The following is a 13314-nucleotide window of genomic DNA, read 5'->3' on the forward strand; positions in this document are numbered from 1 at the left end:
TTCCCTTTCTCTCTAGACAGACCCATCCTACCTAGCTGTCCCTGGCCAAGGCTAACACAGACAGAAGTGACTCAGCCAGAGGCACAAGGAGCTTAGGAAGGGAAGTGCAGGGATTTCAGGCCCACTTAAAAGGAGTTTCCCAGGCCTTCGAGAGAAAGGCCAGTGGCTTGTGTTTGGGTATAGAGGATCCGGAGGGCAGGGAGTGCAAAAAGGAAGTCGGCTAGCTGGCTGCCGGGGCTCAAACCTGCCTTATTTGGCTACATCCCCATTCTCTTGCCTAGGTTCCCCTCCAGCACAGAAATTCTGAATGATCAGAGCCGGAGAATCCACTGAGAGCCATCATGCGGCCTCTGGCTGAAGAGGGAGGGAATGAGTTGTCCAAGATCTCACAGAGCCGGGATTTCTATGCTCTTCCCAATTATGTATCATATCTTTTCTACACCTGTAGCCACTTTCAGGTCAAAGTTCTAACAGGACCAAGAAACAGTGACTCATTCGGAACAAAGGAGGCTCATGGGGTTGCCAATGACCAAAAATAGCTAGTCACGGTAGCCTGCGGGCTGGAATGCTCGGGGGAGACCTCGCCCCAGATTATAAAACCAAAGGGAGGCCTTCGCCTGTTTTCCCAAAATGGCGCCTTCTCCTCATTCCCTCCATGTAACCCTGGGAAAGCCACTGCCATCCTCTGGGTCCCAGAGCCATCATCTCAAGTTCTGTCTGGAGCTTTAGCTCCAAGGATTTTCCTGAAATGGTAGGTTATAGAAACTATTTAAGCAAAATAGGACCCGAGGGTGCTAGGTCCATGGCCACTGGGTAGGTACTTCAGAGCACTGACTGAAGGTAACTGACTTGAGCTCAAATCCCATTTGTGTGATCTTAAGCAAGTCACTTCCCTTCCCTTAGCCTCAGTTTCCTCCTATATCAAAGGAGATTGGACTCTGACATCCGAGGGTCCTTTCAGGTCTAGATATAGGATCCTACATATGACTTTGGCCAAGTGTTCTCCATGTGCCTAATAGTTTTCTCCTCTATAAACTGAGGGGGATTGGACCAGATGGTCTCTAATGTCTTTTCAACTCTAAATCTCGCAATCTTGATGAAGGAGTTGGGGGAAGAGGAAAAAAAAAAACCTTGCCCCTTGCGACCAGAAAGGATGCCAGCTTCCCTAACAGAAATAGGCCCCTCCTACTCTGGTGGTAGGAAACCACTCAACTTTAGGTCAAGAAGTGGGTTGGGGTCCGTCTTCCCCCTCCCCGAGTCACGTCTCTGGGGGCTCGGATTCCTTGTCTCCAAAACGGCCAGGCTACCCGATTCCAAAGTAGATCAAGTGAAATTCTGTGTGGAAAAGGGCTTTGTAAGCCCAATACAAATGGGTTTTTGCTATTTCCCAGCATCTCTCACCAGCTCTAGGCTCATGATCCCAAGAAGCCCCGAGAACAGTTACTCAAAACCTAATCAGAGCTGCCATCACAAGGAAAGCCATATCTCATAGCACCCTGGGAAAGAAATTAAAAATTTGAAGGGCCCAGCCTCTAAGAGGCAGCCGGTGCTTGGGCAGTTCAAGTGAGGCGGGAGGACTTGGGCCGGAGGCCTCGAGAGTGGAATACAAAAAGTCTGGCATGGCAGATGTCACGGACAGCAAGAGGTCTTAACCCGGGATCCATGGAAAGAATCCAAGGGAGGAGGAGCGACTGAATTTGGATGTGGGGGGGAAGGATCTCTATTTTAACTCGCTTATAACTGAAATTGTGCATTTCCTCCCATCATGAATTTTTTAAAAACACCATTCTGGATTCATAGGATTCAGTTCCCTCACGCGCTTGTGGGCTCGGGTCAGTCGGTGTCAGTCGCCGTCAGTTGCCGACCCCCCCCTCCCCCGATTAAGAACCCCAGATTTTATTTCCAGCAGAGGGAGAAGCGCCTTTGTTTTTCCCTCTCCCCACAAAGACGTACCCCTGCCCACCTGTGGCCTAGTGGGATAAGCTCTGAGCTCAATTAAACTTGGGGTTAAAAATGTCAGCCATGAGCTAGCTGGATGCCGGGAGATAAGGAGAAAAGAAAGATAAGCAAATAGAAAGCTGAGGGGGGAGCTGAAGCAATTCAAAATAAAGCCTGGCCTTCCTTCCCACTGCAGGGCAGGCAAACAAAGTCTTGGGAGAGGAAAAATAGCACTCAGATGGCAGAAGCGGGGAAAGCTCTGGATTTTGAGTCTAAAGACCAGGCCAAGTGCGAGATGTTGGATAAGTCACTTATTTTGCGACCCGCTTCTGCTAAAGCTTGGAGCTTGGTCTTACCAGCTCTAACTCCTGAGAGGCTCTATGCTGGGGGGGGGAGGGGGGGGCTGGGGAAAGGAATGGGGACCTAGTCAAATAAGGCAGATTGGAGAGCTAGAGAGCCAGGAAAAGACCCAGGACTGAACAGAGCCTGGAGGAAGCCTTTAGTCACTGGTTTCCTCTGGCAGCTGGCCTTGGACCAAGAGGCAAGCTCCCAACCCGCCTACTTAACAATGCCAGCAAACATCTGTGCTACAGCAGAGGCGGGAACTAACTGAGCCAGGGCCCTCCCTGCTGGGCCAACTTAGTGCAGAGAGCTGGGATTTGACTTCCCAGGACTTGAATTCGAATCCTAGGTGACTTAATACTGAACAGGTGACCTTGTACGAGGCCTTCTGGGGACCTAGGGCCCTCTGGAAAATAAAGCCAGAGGGGGAAGGGAAACGGCCAGAGATAAGGATAGAAACCCCCTGAGCACAGGGAACAATGCACAGTTAACTGACTTTCGCGAATACGTGCTCTGAGGGCATCGTGCATTTGCCATACAAGTGGTTCGGAACTAGACCCCTCCTCATGTCAGATGAGACCCAGATCTCAGCGATCAATGGCCACAAACTCCCGGGAGGAGCCTCTACGACCAATTCACTTACCCCCTGTTACTGATGACCCAGAAGAGGTCAACAGTGAAATGTCTTCTGGGGCCTCTGATTTCTTGCCCGTTTATTCAGGAGTAATGATACTATTTTATTTACTATTACTATAAAATACTATTTATTTTGCTAATAAACCCTCAAAAGATTTCAGCAGGCTGTTGTGGGACAGGGTAATTAATCATTTATTAAGCAGGCTGGGGATACAAAGGGGGCAAAAGCCAGTCCCTGCCCTCAAGAACCTTCCACTCTAGTGGGGTTGAATTAGTCAAGGCCCAGACCTGGCCCTGGTCCCCGGCTCAGCTGCTCATTAGGTGAATGTATGTCCTTGAATAAATCATTTCCCTCATCTGGGATTCAGTTGCCTCCTTTGTAAAATAAAGGCTGGCAGAGTCCCTCCCGACCCTGGCGTGCTACACTCCAGGTCCGGCGTCCGAGAAGTCCTCCCACACCCCCATTTGGGGCCCTTTCTGAGAGGGGAAAAACCAAGGGAGGCTTATCTCCATAATCCTGAAGGAAGGGAGCCGGCTCCGGCCACATCTAGGTATATCTGAGGTAGAAGATAGAAAATCAGGAAGGAAATGTTGACACAGGCCTTCCTCCTTTCTAACCCCTCCCTCCCAAGCCTCTGAAATTAGAGCAGGTCAGAGTTAAAGGGGACTTCCCACCTTTGAGCCATTAGAGAGAGCAGAGCGGTCACTAGATTTCCCAGGGTTACCGACACCCGTCACGGCCCACCCAGGCACTCTGGTACTCTTTTCCTCTCCATCTTTGTTCTGTCCACGAGGGCCAGGGGCTTGCTTTGCACCCGGCTGCCTATGAGTCTGTGACCCCGGGATCTGGGGCCCAAGCACCCCAAACACCCGAGCACCTTGGCAACGGTGTCAGCAAGCGAAGAAGGGTGACCGGGGCCTCTTAGGGAGTTGCATCCAAGACCCCAGATCACAGAAGTTGCTGAAGAAAAGGCTACAGAGCAGTCCCCCCTGGGGACAAGGCAGCTCAGCACATGTCCAAGGAGAGAAGCGGGTGCAGATCTGGCTTTTAGGAACACCGGGCCCCTTCTCCCAATCCCAGCTGGGAGGTGGGCGGCCTCTGCCTCCTAACAGGCCTCGTTCTGGGCCCTGCCTGGACACATAAACACATGGACACATACCCCTCACCTGGAAAATGGGGGGGATGGACTCCCCATAGCACAAGGGGCTCGGGGGCCACGGGTACAGCCCCTTTAGGGTGTATTTCAGAATCAAATGTAGAAGCCGAGACAGGAGGGCTCTGGGCTGCTGCACAACAGCAGGGCCTGGAGAGCACCACCCAGGTACCTTCCTCTTCGTTTCTGAGCTGCTCCGTTTGCTGTTCAGAAACCAGACTTTACTTACCACAGTTTAATTCACCTGAAAGAAACTGCACTTACCTGGCAACCAGCTGAGCCACCTTCAGAGATCTTCTTCCCTAGCAGGAGGTGGTCCAATGCCTAGCCAAATCCTGCCCCACCCTCTCAGGCTGCTTCTCCCCCATAAACCCCTGCCCTCCTCTGAACCGGGTCACTTAGAAGGGGGGAGCAGGCCACAAAATTTTTGCTCAAAATCAAGCACCATAAACATCTGTGGAATCCTTTTCATCATTCACTGTGTAATTATCTCCATTTTAAAGATGAGGAAAGTAAAGTTCACAAAAGGGAAGAAACTTGTCTAGAGGTACACAGGTGGTGGCAGAACACAGACAGTCCCCCCATCTTACAACTGGAGAGCGATTGCTTTAAAAGCGTTATAGAATTCACAGCTTCCAGTTTCGCTTACCAGAGGCAACCTCGGTTTCCCTGATTCTAATTGTCACGGGATCCCAGAAGCCATGGAGTCCAATCTCCTCATTTTATAGGTGAGGAAATTAGGGATCAGAGAGAGGTCACTTGGGAGGAAGACGTGAGACAAAGTCAGATATTCCGGGCCTGGTCTAGGGCAGTCCATTAAAGGGCGGTCGGACGCCCTGCTCCCATGGCAGTGTGGGGCCTGCGGGCCGACATGAGAATGACTATTTGCCCGGGTCCCCAGCCCTGCTTCGGTGATGTATTCGCTTCCACAGAAGCCTCACTCTTGCTGTCTGCCCGGCCCAGACGGGCATGGTGATTGACTAGGCGAGTTCAAGAGCTTAGCACAGCCTCATAAGATGGGGCCTGAGGAGTCCGCCCTGCCTCCCCAAACCCGTGAGGCTCGAGCGGCGGGACGGAGGTTTCAAGGGGAGGGAGAGTGCTCATTGGGGAGGCTTTGGGGGCGGGCGGGATTCCCATTCTGGAGAGGGCCAGCCGAGATGGCCGTTAAGGGCCCCTTCCAGCTCCGATGATGTGAATACATATTTATAGCTCAGCGCTCAAAAAGGGAGGGAGGGGAGGGAAAAGTGTGTGTGATGGGGGGGGGGGGGGGGCAGGGAGGAGGAAGGGCGGGAAGTCATTACAAGTCCTCAGAAGAACTGAGTCATCCGCTGAGGCCTAAAAGCCCTAGGCTGCCTTCCCACCGCCATGTGGCTGGGGCCATCTTATCTTATTAGCAGGGCAGGAAAGGAAAATCTGCCAGGATATCAATCTGGGGCCCCAGGGGGAGGAAAGGCACAGTCGAAGCCTTGCCTACCTCATGAAGAGAGTAAGCCGCCCTGGGAATCCGGAGGAGGTCTAAGCCCTCAGTTTCTCCACGTGACAAGCTCAATCTCCCCAATACTTCTCTTCTCCAAGAACTGTCAAGAGTTTGTATGTTGGGGGGAGAAGATGAGAAAAGGGACCCCTAGTTTTTCAGAAATTTGAGGGGAGGGGGGTGGCGGCTTCGGGTGAGGAACGCTGCATACACTGTCACACTCGAGGGATGTGTTGATTTTTTTTCTTTCCTTTTCATTTTCTTGTTACCAGGAATAGCTCATCGAGGAGAGGAAGGAAGAGGGGTATGTTTGGAATAGAAGGCGACAGAAAACCAGAAATTCTTTTTTTTCCTTTTTGCACTCAACAAATGGATCCAGGAGTGATTTCTAGTCCCTCACCTCCCACCTTCTAATCCCCATCTACCCCTTAAGTCTATCAGAAGCCACTTACCTCCTTTAAGGCATCAACTCAGGAGGGGTTGGGGGGGGGGCGAAAAACTTGGACCCCAGCTCCAAGTGGGCTAGAAACCGAAGTGAATATTACTTACCCAAAAGGCTACTCTCCTCCTGTAAATTATGTATGACACATGTGATAAACCCCATCCGTGCTCCTGTCCATTCTCAAACCCCGCCCCCCCCCCAGAAAAGGAGAGAAAAAAAGAACAAAGTCTGGGGCTCTTGAAAACCATGGAATTCCAAGGAGAAGGCCAGTCTGGTCTCATGATCGAGTGAGTTTTCAGTTGCTAAGAAATCTCCCATGAACCCAGAGACTTTAGCCATTCCCCTCCCTTCCAGCAAAAGCGGGCTCAAGTACCCACGCAGCTCAGCTAGATATTCTTCCAAAGCCATGAAATCCCTTCATTCGCTGTCTGGCCCTTGCAGAACGAGGAGCTGGCAATTCTTCCACCTCCAGTCTCTTCATTTAAGCCTAACTGGAAAGGGAGGACATTCAGGCCCTAATTCTCCCTGGGGCTGAAACGCCTGAAGCACCGAGTCAGGCCCGATAGCCCTGGTCTCCCCATTCCCTGGCCAGATAAAGAGAATTTCTTTCTTTTTGCCCCTTCCAGCCCTGGGGATTTCATGGATGTAGAGTAACCTGGGATTACTATTACCCTGCAGGTCAGCACCTTCAGGGTAGATTTCTCATCCCAGAGAATAACCAGGGCCTAGATTTAAAGAGAAACCCCAGGGCCTTCCCTCCCAGATTGATTTAGTAGGGTTTTGTTTTGTTTTAACTAGGTGAAAGGAGATTCTTTGCTTCAATTCCCATCCAGCCTTAATCACTGGATGGGTGTTGCCTCAGTCAAACAGACCCTAGGAATTTAAGCTTAAAAAAGCCCAAGGGCTTCAAATTGCATCCAGGGCCATCTCCTGACCTATCTCTGGCCACTGGACCCAGATGGCTCTGGAGGAGAAAGTGAGACAAATGATCTTGCCCAGCTGCCCCCCCCCCCACTTCAGTCCAATTCACTTGCATGTCACATGGTATCCTCTTCCCCTGTAGTCGTGGTCCTCTTAGAGAACCAAGGGCAAACAAGAGACTGGCCCAGGGTCATCCTGTCAGTGTGAGTCAGAGGCAGCATTTGAACCATCTACTCCATTCTAAACACTCCATCGGGATGCCTCATCAGACCCTCAATAATGACTGTCTAATCGACTCATTTCCTAACAAAGAAAGGGTTTTTAGTCACTTACCAATAAAAAAAAAGATATTAAAAAGTCAGGACTCAAGACTGTGAAGGAAAGCAAGGTACCAACACTCCTCCAGAAAAAGCTACCGGGGCGACAGGTCTGGGCCCTTCCTCAATCTAAGGGCTTCAAAGGCCCAAGGGATGGGCCTGGAGAAGGAAAAGCCCCCAGGGAGGGCAATCCCACCCCTTCGGTCCTTCCTTGCCCTCTGCATCCTCCCTTCCCCCTCAAGTCCGGAGCGGACCCTCCCTCCAAGACCTAGCCCTTTACCAGAAATTAGAACTTGAAATCAAAAGCTGGGGTTTTTGGCTCCACCAAGCATGAAATGGGCAGAGATAAGCAGGAAACTGAAGCAGCAAAGGACAAAACCAGCCCCCTCACAGTTTCTGCCCCTTAAGTAACTAGAGGGAAACTCCAAACTCCTGGCTTTGGAAGGAGATGAAGGAAAGTGGGAGGGAGTAGGAGATGGGAAGGGGAAAGGGGAAGAAGGAGGGAGGGAGAGGAGCAGGAAGAGAGGGAAGAGAGCAGAAGATGGGGGAGGGGAGGAAGAGGGAGGGGAAGGGGAAAAGAAGGAAGGGGGACATGGGAGAGGGAAGGGAAGGAGGATAGTGGGATGGGAGGGAATAGGAGGTAGGAAAGGGAGAGATGGGAGGGGAATAGGAGGAAGGAGATGGGATGGGGAGATGGGGAGGGGAGGAAGAGTGAGGTGGTGAGGAAAGGTTGGGAGGAAAGCAGGAGGTAGGAGGAGGGAGGTACTTCACACAGCCGAGCTTATCTGTACAAGGCCAGATGTACCACTGAGGCCATTTCCAAATGAAAGAGCAGCCAGCCTGAAAAGAACAGAAAATCCTAGGGCCAGAATCTGGGCTCAGAGATCATCCAGTTCAACCCCCACACCTCACGGTTAGAAACCAAAGCCTTCCCAGTCACCCAGGGCGTTAGGTGGGTGGGAAGGAAGGCCCCGTTAACTCCCGGGCTCCCTCCAGGGCACCCCATGCCCTCGGAGTGGGCGCTCACGACCCCACGGCCCTTCAGGAGTCCCAGCAGAGCTGGACCAAGGATTAAGAGGTGGCTTCTGAGACTCGGCCTTTCAGCTTCAGCAGGACTAAGGCTGGTCAGGTTAAAGGTGACCTCCTCCCCCTCCTCTGCTTTAACTATGCCTTTCACCTGTTCACAAAAAGGGACCCACAGATCTTAGCATGAGATGACAAAGGGATAGCCAGAAGAAAAGAGGATCATGGTCTTTGAAAGAAGGGATGATTCTCCGAGATCAGCTGTGCCAGTTTTTACAGTTGAAGGAACCAAGGCCTCAAAAGGGGAAGTCACCCAGCTAGGAAATGGCTCCAGGCTTTCTGCATCCTTTGCTCCCAAGGAAGGGCCCCCTAGGGTAGGGGAGACAATGGCTGTTAACAGCTCACAGTCTTACAAAGTATCTTCCTGGCCCTTATCTCAGATACTGTTACTGATCTGGAGTGGTCGAGCTGATTGGTGCTCTTAGCCCCATTTTACAGAGGAGGGAACAGAGTGGAAGAGAGCTAAAGTGACTCCTGAAGCCTTTGGACCCCTGGTCCTGGGGTCTCTTCTCATTTCCCTCCACAAATTGGTTCATTTGTACCTTGGGGCCTGCTGGTCTGCGGGTCTTTAATGAGCTTTGAAAAATCGAAAAGGGCCAAATTGGGGGCACCTGTTTCTAAGTTCCAGAACATTCTAACAATTAAAAACCAAATGGCTTCTGTATGGATCCTAAGGCTTTCCCATCAGGAAGGGATGAGGGGGAAGAAGAGGAGCGGAGTGTTAGGAGGGAGGAAGAGGAGGAAAAGGAGGGAAGGGAATGAAGAAGGATAGAGGAGGAAAGAACAGGGAGAAAGGGAAGAGGAAAGGAGGGATGGAGCTTTGATTCTTTGACCCTGAAATATAAGACTACAAGGCAAATTTATCTCTTTTTTTTGGGGGGGGGGGAGGCTTTTACTTTTTAAATAGTTGCAAAATATTCCATCAAGTACAGAAGCCCACAGATCGAAGGTAGCCATTTGGGTGTTCCAACCTCGCAGCCCTCCCCCTCCACTTCCAGTCTTGCTCCCTAGTCCCCCTCTGCTCCACCCCTAGTCCAAGGCTTCTCTCCAGACCCAGCCCAATGGCTACCACCTATAAAAAGCCTTTGTGGATGCTACCTGCCCTTTCTATAGAGAGAGGTATATATATAGTATTTACTTATTGCTCCCCTCAGTAGAAAGCAAACTCCTTGAAGGCAGGACGCGGTGCCTTGGATTTATTTTATTTTATTTTTTCATCTCCAAAGGCAGCTGTATCGTCTGGCATACAAAAGATGCTTAATAAATGCTTGAAGAATTAAAACAAAGGCAGTGATTTCTGATCCCCCTCGTTATCAGCAGTACCACCAATTTCCTCTTTCCCCTGCTCATTAATATTCTAGAAATGGACAGAAGCTCCCCCATAGGGGAGGAGAGGCAGCCCCCCTCTCTTTTAGGATGTTATTGGCTAAAGGGTAAGAAGTAGCCTAGGGCGTGCCCCTGGATTCCCAGCACAAAAGCAAAGAGAAGAGTTAACAGGAAGCACCTTGTTCTGCAGTGAGTGACATCTGCAGACAGCTCATACTCCCATCATTCACCATTCTGCCCTGGGAACCTCCCCCCCCCCCAATCTCTGAACCCTGCTCAGGAGAGAAAATGGGGAAGAGGGGAAAGGGGGAAAGGAAGGAGAAAGGCATCGCCAGGAGCACGCTGATGGGATGGTACCAAGCCAGCAGAAAGCAGCCCCACCTCAGCCTTGGCCACTGTGGCCAGCCCCCAGTGGAAGTGACAGAATGAGCAATTTCACCAAGCCGCTGAGGCCCGGCGCCCCTCCGAATCCCCCGGCATTCATTAGCAGGGAGCCAACCGAATCAACTGCCTCGAGCAATGATGCCCTCCTAAAGCCTCCGGCTTTCCAGATTCCAGTTCCATCCGGGCCCCTGACCCCACCCACTGCAACATAGCCCCCCCCCCCCTCCCGTTAGCATCCCCTGCCTCCAAGCTGTCCTGGCCTAGACGGGAAGCTTTAGAGCCAAGAGAAATCCAGCCAGTCCCAAGTCATCATTTTATGGATGCAGATAAAGCGACTTAGCTCAAGTCCCACAGAAAGTGAGCATCAAAGGCAGAATTCAAACTCCAGATCTGGCGCTCCCTCCACTGAGCAGCAGTGCTTCCTTACCCACTTTGTTTAACCAAGGAAGAAATAGGACATTAAAAAAAACCCACTTTGGGTCTCAGAACACCCGAGTTGAATCCTGGTTTTGCCAGCCAGTTGACCTTAGACAAATCACTTCCAGTAACTAAGGCTCCATCATTTTCTCCCCACAAAATTAACTCGAAGAGGAAATCAAGCTTTCCTATCTCTCAGGCCTTCTGCGAGGATACAGTCCATAACCCCATTCTTCCATCTCTTCCAGAAAGGGGTAACAATTACCTCCCACCTAACAATTTCCTGTCGCTCTTGCAACCTTGAGTAATTTTTTGTGTTAATTCTCGGGAGCAAGATTAATAAAGGCCATTGAAACAGACAACCTCCAACTCGTCTCTCGTCCTGTCGGAGTTCCCCCAACTATTCAGGAAAATCCCCACCTCAAAAGCCTCGGGGCTCTTGGAAAGCTCCGAGCTAGCAAGCAAGACAGAGGGGTGACTGTGTGAGAGAGTGAGTGTGTGAGAGTGTGTGAGAGAGTGAGTGTGTGAGAGTGTGTGAGAGAGTGAGTGTGTGAGCGTGCGGTACGTGTGTGTGTGGATGTATGGGTAAGTTCTGTTCCCAAAGTGACTTTGTAGTCTGGGTGCAAAGAGAGGCAGAGGACTTGGACATGGATTGTGCTTGAGAGCAGAATAACAGCACAGAATTCCTTGGAGGAGCAGCCTGAGGAAAGTTAGGGTGTTTTCTCAAGACTGGGGTTCCGAGAAGGCAAGAGACCTTAAGGCTGGGGTGAGGCCGGAAGCCAGCCACCGAAAAGCCCGTTCACATTTCACACCCCCACCCACCCACATGCTCTCCACACTCCAGGTCTCGGATCTGCAGCAGTCCCCCCCCCCCCGGGGCGCGCGGGGGGGGGGGGGGGGGGGACAACCCCCGGGGCGGAGGGGGGGGGGGGGGAACCAAACCAACACGGCCGTAAGCATAATAAGTCCCAGTAAAGTGGGGGGGGGGGAGGGAGAGGAATCACGAAAGTTGGGTTTTAAAGGATGGGTCTGAGGTCAACAGGTGACTAGGAGTATTTGAAGCAAGAGAAACACAGCAAGAACCCAAGGAAGGAAAGTTAGGGACCCCAAACCCAGTAAGGTTTCTGGGCTGCGTTTGGTAGCAAGAAGCCCTCACTCTGGGGTCGATCGAGGCCTGAAAACAGCTCCGGAGCCTAGCTCCATCCTGGGGTAGGACCTTGTCCCCCCTCCCCCCTCCAAGCAAAGGAATCATCCGGGCAGGTGAGGAAAAGAGGTGACTTGCATAATAATAAGTAGGGCTTACTCACACTACCCCTCCCTCCCCACACACATACCCAAGGCATGCAGCCACAGTTTCCCCCCCTCCCCTTCTTCTCCCCCAGGCCTCGCTCCTTTTTTTTTTTCTTTTTTTCAGTCACCTCCCAACTGCATGGCCAGGGTGAGATCAGAAAGCTAGGGCCTCTCCAAAAAAGGTGGGGCTCCTCGGGAGCCAGTTCCCAAACCCCCAGAACCAGGGCCCAGGTTCTCCCCTGCCCAATCAAGGTGGAGCTTTAAAGGTAGGTCTGGGGGTTCATTTTCCGTTTTGTTTATTGAGGTGAGGGTGAGGAAATGGGAGAGACGGTATTCCTTGCCTTTCCAAGGAAAGGGGCAGTAACCTGGTTAGGGGAATTGTGGGGTGCCAGAAAGTGCCCCAAACTTGAGACGTTGGGCGATTCGTTTCGTTTTCTGTACCTCAGTTTCCTCATCACTCAAGTGACAAGGGCACCTAATGGCAGGCAGTGTGGCACGGCAGAGCGAGGGATGAACTTGGGGCTTCGGGACCCCCAAATCGAAGCCGTCTCTGGGAACCCTCGGGGTTTGCCCTCTCCCAATAACGAGGGGGTCACCCGTGATCCCATCCGGCTAAAGAAGCTCCCCTCCGCTGCGCCACAAGCCTCCGCTCGCGACCCCCCTCAGGCCGGGCCGGGGCCATCCCTCCCCCAAACTTTGTAAGCCCCCGCCCCCGGGAGCGCCAGCTCAGCCCGGCCCGGTGCCCGACAGCGGACGGGCGGGTACCGACCGAATGCCTGTTGAATGCCGAATGACTCCGGCGGCCGGAGGAGCGGGGAAGGGGAGCTGGCACCGTGGGAAGCGCGAGCAACAGCAGCCCGCCCGCCGCCCCGGCCTCCTGCCCGAGGATGCCGGCTGGGCAGGGCGGGGCATCCCCACCCGCTCCGCAGCCCGGCCCTGCCCTGCCCAGCCTCGACCACGGGCGGGAGTGGGGGGTGGGGGCGGCGGCCGGAACTCCGCGCCTGGCCCGCCCCCAGCCCCACTCCTCAGGGACCCCCCCCCCCAACTCCTCAGCCCCGGCCCACCAGCTCCGGGCCCGGGGACGCTGGGGACTGAGGAGCCTCTGACAGAGGAGCGGCCGGTGGCCCCCACCCCCCCACCCTAGCCTCGGGCTCCACGATGATTCGCCCCCAGCTCCCCCCCCCCAACCTTCCCCGAGGTAACCGCCGCAGGCACGCGCCCCGGCGGCCACGCGCTCGCCGCTCGCTCCCGCACTCACCGTCTTGGGCATGGTGGCGGGCGAGTTGGCGAAGTTTCGCGGCAGGCGGTGAAGACAGGCGACGGCCGCGGCTCGAGCTCGGGGGGTCCGGGGCTGGCTGCGTCTCCGGAGGTAGAGAGGCTGCTGCTCGGCTTCCTGCTAACGGATCTGACTCGGCAAACCCCACCCAGGAAAGAGCCGCCCCGGGCGCGCCGGCCGCTCCTTTATGTGGCTCGGGCTCCCCCGCCCCTCCCCGCCGTCCGCCCTCCGGCCCCGCCCCCCGCCCTCCGGCCCCGCCCCCCCCGCCCGCCCGCCCGGCTCGGCCCGGCCCGGCCCGGCCCGGCCCGCTCGGG

General features: G+C 53.6%; 1 protein-coding gene across 1 annotated transcript in view; it reads right to left on the minus strand.

Moving 5' to 3' along the window:
• The window catches only part of MSN (moesin), a 74198-nt gene extending 61018 nt beyond the window's left edge, over positions 1–13180 (minus strand). The window contains exon 1 of the mRNA XM_031944625.1: positions 12983–13180. Within this exon, the coding sequence (XP_031800485.1) occupies positions 12983–12994 (12 nt within the window). The 5' untranslated portion in view covers positions 12995–13180. The remainder of the gene's footprint in view (positions 1–12982) is intronic.
• Positions 13181–13314: the final 134 nt, after the last annotated feature.

This window comes from Sarcophilus harrisii, chromosome X (genome assembly GCF_902635505.1).
Source record: "Sarcophilus harrisii chromosome X, mSarHar1.11, whole genome shotgun sequence".
Taxonomy (NCBI): Eukaryota; Metazoa; Chordata; class Mammalia; order Dasyuromorphia; family Dasyuridae; genus Sarcophilus; species Sarcophilus harrisii.